The following is a 10,793-nucleotide window of genomic DNA, read 5'->3' on the forward strand; positions in this document are numbered from 1 at the left end:
AAAAGTGGTGGGTTGTATTTGTAACACAAACATTATCCTTACACAATTAATGAACCAGGAACTGTATGACTTAATGGTATTATACATGGTACACAATCTTCCTACTTAAAAATAGAATAAGTGATGGAAAATGTGTCTCAATTAGTTCATCATCCTAACACACCAACTACATTCAATTCAAGCATCAGAGGCAAGTTAGCAAGAACAATTCTGCTTGATCCATCTTTGATGTCCTCCAGGACACACTCCCAATACTACATGTCATCAGCATTAAGCCAGACAGAGAGAGAGAGATAGCTGCAGCAACTCCCGCAGGTGCAAAGGCTAATTAATTGGTAAGCATAGTACAACATCAAGCAAAGCAAAGCAAAGCTCACTCTCAGAACACCAAACAATTTCTTCTTAGACGCAGAACAGTGAAAACAACACTTACAAAAACCTTGCAAATGCCTACAACCCCCCATACTGCACATACAATAATTTTGCCATGGAGTTACCACATGAGCAATGTAATTTTTGTTTAATAACTGTAAAATCAAATCTTCAAGTCCCTTTGGCCACACTATTTGTTGCATAAAGGCTACGTATTACGGTTCTCATGTGTCAAGCTACTACTGGAACCTCCAGCCACACGGTTTGGCTCCCCCACCCTGCCTGCCAAAGCAAGAACTTCCGGAGACATTTCCCAGCTTCCACTTTTCCTTCCCCAGCTAGATCGCCTAGGATGCATTCCAGCACGGTCTGCTTCATCTACTGTTGTCCTAATTTCAGGAGACAATTCACCATCCTTTATAGTCACACGATCATTGTTCATTTGAGCTTCAGAATCATCAATTCCAGCACCCATGTCCCACACTGTTTTCCTGCCCATCTCTATTTCCTCACCAGCTTTTCCCATATTTTGGTTCATAAAGCCCCCACCCACTGATCGAGCAGGTAATGCTGGTTCATTTGGCACCAATGCCCTGAAATTGTTCTTTGATGGGGGAATGCTGATGCAGAATATCTCTCTGAAATTATTCAACACTCCTTTATTATATGGGTTGGCTCGTCGATCATATCGGTATCTGAAGTTCTCATATGTAGTCTACAGAATGATGGAATAAATATCAAGCAGTATATACATCTGAAAAGCCAGCCTATATTTTAAGTTATGTGGATTATAAAGAACATTACTTACCTGATTTGTGCTTATCAAATATAAATGGAAGGCAGTGAGGCCGCCTACAAACCACATTGATATAAAGGTGTAAATTATTAACACGATGGAGGCTGGTGTTTTTATCATTGCTTTCCAAATTGTTGTCTCCTCTGACCTCATAATTCTTCTAATATAGACCCAACAAAATGCAAAAACATATATACAAAGTAGTGTAGTTGAGAAGACAAACATGAAGAAGAACCGATAATTGCGCTGCATAATAATTGCACAAGCATTAGATACATAATGCATATTGAAGAATGACACGAAGCAAATGACAACTGAAAAGTAATCAGAATAAAAAAAATGAAGAACTCATCCAGGAATGAAAGACAACTAAAAGCATGAGCATGCAAACAGAAAAGAAAACCAAGTCCTTATATTAAGGAATCACCCCCCCCCCCCAATAAAATAAAATTGGTTAAATATCTGGAAAGGGAAATATCAACTAATCCAGAAGCACTAATGAGAAGACAAATGCCAGGCGGATCTCCTAGCTTAATTAAGTTCTACTTAAAACTTGTCATCTTCTCCATTGAAAAAATATTCCTATTACAAAGGCTCATTGGAGGTAACATAGTAGCAGTAGCATTTCTCCATCCTAATAAAAATAAATCAAAGTATTCATATTTTAGTGTCCCAACAGGTTCTGAACCGAAGAATATGAAAATTCTCCTAAATTTCCGATATAGCATTCATAATATCAGCTTCTGAAGTACAAATTATGGAGGATATAATTGAAGAGAAATTTTACATGTCGTAATTCACTTGCAGGAGAATATACACCCATTAAGGAAATACTTCAAAGCTAGATTTTGTAGAATTTTGGATTATCATGCATTACCAACTATAATAAACTTGAAAGTAAAATTACACTAAAAAACTACAAATAAAGCTAGATTGAACTTCATAAAGTTATAAAACATGATAGCTTTTAGCAGAAACCATGTACAACAAAATACAATTAAACAATGTCAACAAGTTCAAAGATGACTCCAAACCATCTCATTTACAATTAATAAGACTACTCACTACAAATAACATATCTACTTCTCATTTGATCATCAAATTGAGTAAAGGTCACCTTGACCCAAAACTTTCTTTACCAAAAACAAAACAAAAATGCAGACAAAAGATCCAACTTACCAGCCCAATACACTGCCCAACCCAGGGACAGTGATGATCAAACCGCTCTACACAGTTATTGCATATTGAACAGTGCGAGCATCGAGGAGGCCTGTAGAGCATGCATGTATCACAGTACTTGACCTTAATAGGGATGCCATTGACTTCAACCTCCTTAAAGCGAGGCAACCGCAATTGAGGAGTCTGGCCAGCACCAGCATCAACATTACCATCCAAACCCTCCGGCTCTGGAGGATGTGCATTGCGTGGAATTATGCCTGGATCTCGGCCAGATGTTAACAGAAGAAGAACTAAGACCTGAAAAGATTGTTGTAGCATCAGCATAGGATTGGAAAGAATATCTTTTGGTGTTGTAGCACAGTAAATTGGAGATACACCTCTAACATATGCAGAAAACGCCAAACAATAATAAAGCAATAAATAAAAAGTTAATAGCTGTACACAAATCATGTCATTTTGGCAACTAGTAAGCCAAACACCAAAATAAAGAACAAACATATAGGTGCAGCACATCAAAATTCACCTTTTAAAATAAATTCCTCACATGTAGTGTTTTCAACAAAAACAAAAAGCACCTAGCAGACTAACTTTGGTCCTTTAAATGCTATTATTTCATTATAACCTCCCAAAAAATTGATTTCGATATGTCCTAACAAAATAGTACAGCGATCGTCCACTCAAACATGAATGAAACAGTATCTAACCCAGCTGTAGTATAACATCCTGCTTTGCATGACATAATTTACATAAAATGAATATCATCGGAGTCAATTTCATTAATCCTCTAAGATCTACCCACATTGACACCCTAAACCCTGTAGTTACTTAAAATTTGCCAGACAGACAGATCAATTATAACCACGTAGAATTGTAAACCTACTATGGTATTACCAATCAAAGTCCTTATAATCAGGTTGTTGCAGCAATTATGATCCACCGCCATAAGGCTGGGCTGTTTAACTAATTGAACACAATTTATTTTGATATCTAGATCAGATGGACTAAAAACATTACCCCATCCTCTGCCTCCAAGTCTTCTGTTGTCCTTTCAGGGAAAGTTGGAAAGATTGAGTCATATGATTGTTCAGCATGACATGCACTCAAGTAAAAAGAAAATCATATGGAAGAATGTACCAACCAGATACACAGTTAGGCTCCCATTCCCCTATGTCACCAGTTTTGCTATTGCAGGGATGTAAAATTATTAGTTTAAGCTGTTACTGAACATATATATGATCATAGCCAATGCTATCAACATCACAAATTTCCTTATAAGATGTCAAAATCCTATGAGTTTCATAATGTCTCCAATCCTTTCAACACCTAAGACTGCAATCTGGTGGTATGTAGTGGATCTTTGATCTGTGCCCCTAGCTTGGAAAACTTCTTTTGATATGTTTTGGTAGAAGCAAGGAGTGTAAAGTTGTATTGAAGCATGCTATATACACTTTCATTTGGAATCCCCAATTAAAGCTGAATATTCAAATATCAAGGGAAAGTTACCAATAAACTTGCTATGGAGTAATTTGTTTCCATGGCCTCATGATGATTTTCCATGGAACACTTCCAGAGAATCCCCTTCATAATAGCTATGCAGCATAGGGATTGCAGAAGTCTTTTGCAAGATCATTATTACTATTTTCTGCAACATGGTTTAAGGGGGAGGATGTTCACTTCTCCCTTCTCTTAATATACTATCGTTTTCATCTAAAAGAGCAACAACTCATGATAATTGGCATAACCATGGATTCCACCTGCTTGTTAGGACTTAGGATTGCATTAGCTGCACTATTTAGAATGTATTAGTTTTGCAATGGCTATGGCTAGTTTTGTTTTGGTAATTGTTCCTATACAATTACATGAAAAGCACATCAGTCTAGGCAGTATTTCATTGATAAGTTAACCAAATTAGTCACTTCAATCATGAGTGTGAGGAGATGAATATAGAGCAATGCTTCTCATTATTCTAGTCATAGAAGATTGTCAACACAGATGAACAACATAGAGGAAAAGAAAATTCTTCCTGTAGATTAAGAAGACTTACATAAACTGTGAACACAACAGCAACAACCATTATGGATATACCCCAGTGATCAGAAAAATCATCCATCAGTTTTCTGGCAACAAAGACACAGAAAACTGCGACAGGAGCAACAATAAGAAAAATTGTCAGCGCCAGTGATCTCACATCTGGTCCAAATATGAACCTTCCCTGAAGAAAAAATTTCTGCAAGAAAATGATCAAAACAATGAATTAGCACCTCCATAGTCAATTAGTCGTATAATGGCTAGACACTGTAATAGATTTCAAATATCATTTAGCACTGGCCATGGACATTTTGCTATTTTTATAAAGATTGCATAACAAATAAATTATAAAATAAAGGTAGGACAGTAAGTACATCAAGGTTCAACAGCTCACAGGCCAAAAGGATAAAAGCATATGAGAAAAGAAAGTACACCAAACGAAGTAGAGGCTTAAATACTAGTAACAATAAATTTGCAGATACCATCAGAAAGTTGCTGCTCCAATGATTTATTTAGAACATACATTTATGTTTTGTGCTTGCCGAAAATTATAGGAGAAAGAGCATAGTAGCTCAACGAGTATAATAGTATGATCCACTTTATTTTCTCTCACTGCTTATGTATTTATTCCATCATCCAAAATAAAGAAATTACATCACATATATACCACAGAATTAAAATAACAAGCAGATTCAGTAATTAAAATTAATTTTTATTCTGATCTACAGCAACTTTCTTTCCTAACACACCCAAAATTGCAAGGCTTGTGATTTTCCCCGATATAATTTAGGAAGGAAAGAAATTATGGCAAGCAACTAAATAATGGAAATTATATGCACTAAATCTGGATCGACTGCAGTTCAAAAAGCACTGCAGATGGTGCAGTCAAAGATCTAATAGCTTGTACCCTATTTATTATTTTTTACCCCTTGTTTTGTTTTAATAATATAGAAAAAAAAAATTTTAAGTAAAGAATCTCAAAAGTTTTTTTGAAAAGTAGAGGACTTTGATCCCTTCCCATTTTAGTCCAAAGCGAGTAAAGATTTGAAAAAATTCAGCAACAGATAAAAAGCAACACAAAAGTTCATTTTCAGGTTCTACTATTGTACTTGAAACAAATCAGCTTAAATCTAACACATCAATCAAATGAAGAAGGCCAATTGATGTTGTAGTTTCTGGTAACCATCACTGGTCACTTCACTAATATTGCTTCAGTACCTGACAAAAATCTATCCACATAAGTAAATCCATCCATTTTTTTTGTACCAAAGTTTCTCAAAGTCAGCACATAACCCTATCACTAGAACCCTTCCCAAACCGTAGCATTCCTTACATAAAAATCCAATACCAATACAAATTAAAACTACACACACAAAGAAAAGAACACAGCAACAACCAATACTAGAAAAACTACTAAAAATTTAGACGCATAAAAAGTACTCACAAAAAAGGGGAATTTTCTGACAGCAGAAATGTGACACACCCAATAAACAAATTCAACAAAGAATTTTCTTTTTAAGAGAAAACAAGTAACCAAATAGGAAAACCCAGAATCATAACTCACATTACTACCCTTCCATGCTTGGTAGACCCGCAAATCACCGGATCCTGAACCCGGATCGGAGCGCTGCGGCGGAGGCACCACGTACATATCGTCGACGCACAACAAAATCTCACAATCACTCAGTTGAAGTGATTTCAGAAAATCAGCACCAAAAGTTGAAAATAAAATTAGAGAAAAAAAGGTGAAAACTTGAAGGGTCTCTAAGGTTCGAAATTGAAGGCCATGGGCAAATTCCGATACCCTTTTGGCCAAAGTTTCCGGCGAACTCAACGGGTCGGGTCGGGTCGGCGACAAGTCATGAGGGGTAGTTGGGAAGGAACACAAGGTGATGCTGTAGTGTAATGCAATGCAAGTAAGGGTTTTTTCTTTTTCTCTCTCTCTGTGGTGATTGTGGTGTGTGTGTGAGCTGGTTTTGGTTATTAGCAATAGCAAGGGATTCTTCTCTTTTGGACAACTACTTACTGTGTCACTGTATGATGATGTATGTGTAATGTATGTATGTATGTCATTTGCTTTTCAGCATCATGGAAAATGACGTGCCTTATTTTCGTTGGATGTTAATGTGATAGGGGATTGTGGATGGTGTGGCATGCTACTCACTACTTTTTTAACAAAAAAGATTGTGACCCTTTCCTCTTTTTTTCTGGCTGGGTAGCTTTGACGACTATTTTCTAAATCTATTCTTAAATTTAATTTAAATATTCTTTTAGTGTAATTTTTTTATCCTGTCATTCAATTATTAATTATTATATTAATAAAAATCGTTCATTTTGATAATAATTAATATAAATATATATTTTTCGTATATTCTAGTTAATTAATAAGCTAAAGTTTTTTATACGAATAATATACTAAAAATAAATTTTATTTTTAATTATAAAATTATTTTATTTAATAAATTTATTAATAAGCCAATTCATGTTTATAATATCATATTATAAGTAAGTTTATAATGAATTTTTTTTATTTTTAAGACAATGCAGTATTTGAATAAAATATTTTTAAAAAATTATAGTAATATGTAAATTTTAGAAAAAATAAAAAAATTTGATACTTTTTATAAACTATAAATACTAATATTTAAATTAATCTAAAAATATATTAAAAGAAGTACCTTTCAAAACTTAAAAAATGAACTTCTAACAAATTTTTTTAATGATATAGAAATTTTATTTTGTTTTTTACTTTTAAATTTATCTTGTATACATTATCTTCGTAGTAACGAGAAAAATATCAACAGTCAAATTAATAAAAAAAAATTGTAAAAATAATATTAAAACATTATTTTACTAAATTTAACGCTTAATGTCCATAATCTTAACATAGATTCGACTTCTGAATTGAAATACAACAGCCATCTTAACTTTTGAATTCTAAGAAAATATTTATTTTTTCTGATTAACAAAATTCATATTAAAAATCTATTTAAAGAAAATGAATAATATTTTCACTTGAACAAAGATGTGTTAATTAGGAAAAGCAAGTTGAATCCAATTAAAAACCAAAAATGGAGAATGAGATGCAGTGAATGAGGGCATTCCCTATGTGTCTTTCTCATGCGTATCTGAAAAAGATTATGAGATGGACACTGAGGTGATGATGTCCCCATTCCTCTCTACTTTCTAGTAAAGTTATCGCCATCGTTTAGCTAACTTCAACCTCATCACTATTCTCAATGGTTCCTATTTTTCTCCCATTGACAATGAAACTTCATTTATGTTCGTCTTCCATATTTTGCCATTTTTATTACAAAAAGAAAACAAGATAATGCATATAAGCATCATTAAGAAGAGATTTAGCAATGAATTAAGATAGAGATTACTCTCTTATCCACAATTTTTTTTTATGAATAATCAATCATGTTTAGAGTATGATGTGAAATATTTCTTTGTTATTGATCGATTACATTTAGAGTAAAAATAGTTATGAACATTTTTTCATGCATTATTTTATGTTTTTTTTATATTTTTTTATTGGTATAGTTAATCTTGTCTCATTTTTATTTGACTATATTTTAATTTTTTTCTCATTAAATAATTTTCCTTTTTTCCATCTGCCGCTTTAAGTAATTAACACAAAAATTAAGAAATATAATTTATTTTTTGAATTTTAATTAAATAATAAAAAAGATAAAATAGTAATTTTAAATTAGTCTTTTATTTTATTGTAACGATATACTTGATGAAATATAATTAATGTTATTTTATACTTTTAAAAATGACAAATAAAAACAATTTTTTCTTAAAAATATTATAGATAAAAATGATCGATGAGAATATAAGATTGTCTTCTTCATGTAACTTGAACATTATTTTTATATTTAATAAGTTTCTGAATACTAATTGTAATATTAATAATTAATAAATATTTAAATGATATTAAATCGATTGCCACAACAACTATTATGAATGTTATTGAAAGTTTATAGTTATTTTAAGGAGAATTGGACGTCACCTGAGAATAGGGGTCATGAGATGATTTTAGGTGTGTTTCGGTATATATTTCAATGAGCGTTTATTTAATAATTATATATATATATATATATATATATATATATATACATCATAAATTTAAGTATGAAAATTGTTAAAAATAAGTGAATAAAAATGTATTTTGATAAATTAAATTAAAATTTTATTAAAATAATTTTTTTAAAAATTATAAATTATTTTTATAAGTTACTCATTAATTTTTTCAAATATTTTTTTATTGATTAATTGTAACTTTTTAATGCCTGTAATAAATATATGCTTAGTTTAACTTAAGTCTTTGGATAAAAGATAAATAATATTTAGGAAAAACTATATGTTAAAAAGGATTTCAATAAAATTATAATTCTATTATTTTAAAATGCAATATACACATGTATATAGAATTACTCATATTTGCTGATCGTTACTGCTCTAGATAAGCTAAAAGTGAACAAAGAAACTTTGGCCTCAAGCCTTTCACCAATGGCAAGAGACACTTCAATATATACCTGAGATAGTTAAATGAAATGCTCTTTTTAGGTAAAATAAATAAATATTAATTATTAAAGTTTATAATAAATGATTAAAATTAAATAAACAAGTTATTTCATTTTAAAAAATATTTTTAAATAAATATATAACTTTAAAAAGAATTAATCTTAAATAATGTGGTCGTTCAACTTAAATTTAATTTTCTTAACTTTGTATAAAAATTAATTTATCACTATGTATAAAGACACACAAAAGTTTGGATAAAATATATTAGGTACCAAATTTAGTAAAATCACACTTGTAAAAAAAATCATCTAAAGAGAATTTGATCAATATAAAAATTGATTAATCTAATATTATTGTAAAAGTTATGCATATAAAAATTTTACACAATTTAAATATTTGTAGATATATAATTTAAATAGTAATTATTACTTTAATTGTTAATTTAATTCTAGATACTGATTTTTTAAGACTGTTAATTTAATTTATTTTATAAGAATTTAAAATAAAAATGATTAAATATATTGTTTTATTAACTTTCACATGTGATATGATTTAGTTTTGATTATATATTGAAGCAAACGAGTAAACAGCTATGATGGCATCCGAACGATGGAGTCATGGGCATCAATGATGAATCTGCTGCTGATTAGTATGCTCCTTTCCTTGCATTGGAATTGTAAAGGTAAAAAAAAATGGCCCTTCATTTTGCCATTAAAAAAAGGGCTAAGAGCCTAAAACGCATGTTTATAAGTAAAAAGAAATCAAAATGTGGGTCCTCTGTTATTGGCAGTTATCATATCCTCCAATAGAAAATCCTGTGTCTCTTTTGATACTTTTCTTTTCTTAGCTCACAAGATCAAGTAATTGGGTCACTGGGAGCAGTTGATAGCTTCTACCTTTTATTTCAATATTCAAGATTGTCCTAACATGTATTCTATAATAAAAAATTAATAAATATTACAATTATAATATTTAATATTATCATATGATTTTTAACACTTAAATTCTATAATTTTTTAAAATTATTATATATATAAATTTGTATTGTATTATCAAGCCTGCGTTGAAAAAAAACCAATTTATAATAAATGTAGGTAAGGTATATTCCCTTTACGAACATGTATTCCATCTTTAACTTTTCAATGGTAATAGCAAGCAGGTAACGATATATTCCCTTTACTAAAATTTGCGAGTTATGATTAACTATTAAATTGACTTTTAGCAATAAATATATCAATCTTTTGGTATAATAAATGCAATTCTTTCGCTTTATCTTTAAGAATGTGCTGGCTCATTTAAGGAACAATAACAAATAGTGATAAGTTTAGAAATTACCAAAAGAGATTAAGAAAGCACTTTAATCCTCTAATAACTACCCGTGGTTGGTTGTAGTACTTTTGCATAACGAGCTGAAGTTTCCAAGCACCAAACATTCATAGCCCAACACAGGACATTAGACCCAAAGGTTTGTCAACTTACCTCACAAAATATGACATTCTCTCTCTCTCTCTCTCTCTCTATATATATATATATATATATATATATATATATACTTTTAGTATATTAATTAATATTTTTATACAATACAATAAAAAAATTATTAAATAAATAATTAAAAATATACATTTTATATACAAAACATTTTGGTAAAAACATTTATCTTTAGTTATATATTTTCTTAGCAAAAAACTTAAGATTTTCTGTTTTTGTTTTTTTAAGAAGCATTTATATTTTTTATATTTTAAATTAAAGTTTTGTTTTAAGTATCCACAAATAAAAATATTTTATAAAAAAAATATAATTATTATATTGAAATTATAAAAATATAATAAATATTTATTTTTTTAATAAAATTTTATTATTATTAACTGTTTATCTTCAGCTT

General features: G+C 30.4%; 1 protein-coding gene across 3 annotated transcripts; it reads right to left on the minus strand.

The window, feature by feature from the left end:
- On the minus strand, positions 1–10,419 carry LOC113861612 (probable protein S-acyltransferase 7). Of its 3 annotated transcripts, none has more exons than XM_027494554.1 (6): positions 5,940–6,397; positions 5,485–5,593; positions 4,392–4,574; positions 2,348–2,644; positions 1,181–1,414; positions 1–1,087 (listed from the first exon to the last, which is right to left on the minus strand). In XM_027494554.1, the coding sequence occupies exons 3-6, from the start codon at positions 4,455–4,457 to the stop codon at positions 581–583; spliced, it is 1,104 nt and encodes a 367-aa protein (XP_027350355.1). In that variant the 5' UTR covers positions 4,458–4,574; positions 5,485–5,593; positions 5,940–6,397; the 3' UTR covers positions 1–580. The 3 variants fall into 3 exon arrangements, with proteins under 3 accessions (XP_027350355.1, XP_027350354.1, XP_027350356.1); XM_027494555.1 differs by lacking the exon at positions 5,485–5,593 and adding an exon at positions 10,404–10,419 and having other exon boundaries at positions 3–1,087; positions 5,940–6,312; XM_027494553.1 differs by lacking the exon at positions 5,485–5,593 and having other exon boundaries at positions 2–1,087; positions 5,940–6,398.
- Positions 10,420–10,793: the final 374 nt, after the last annotated feature.

The sequence above is a fragment of the Abrus precatorius genome, unplaced genomic scaffold (assembly GCF_003935025.1).
Source record: "Abrus precatorius isolate BTA unplaced genomic scaffold, Abrus_2018 Scaffold3, whole genome shotgun sequence".
Lineage (NCBI taxonomy): Eukaryota > Viridiplantae > Streptophyta > Magnoliopsida > Fabales > Fabaceae > Abrus > Abrus precatorius.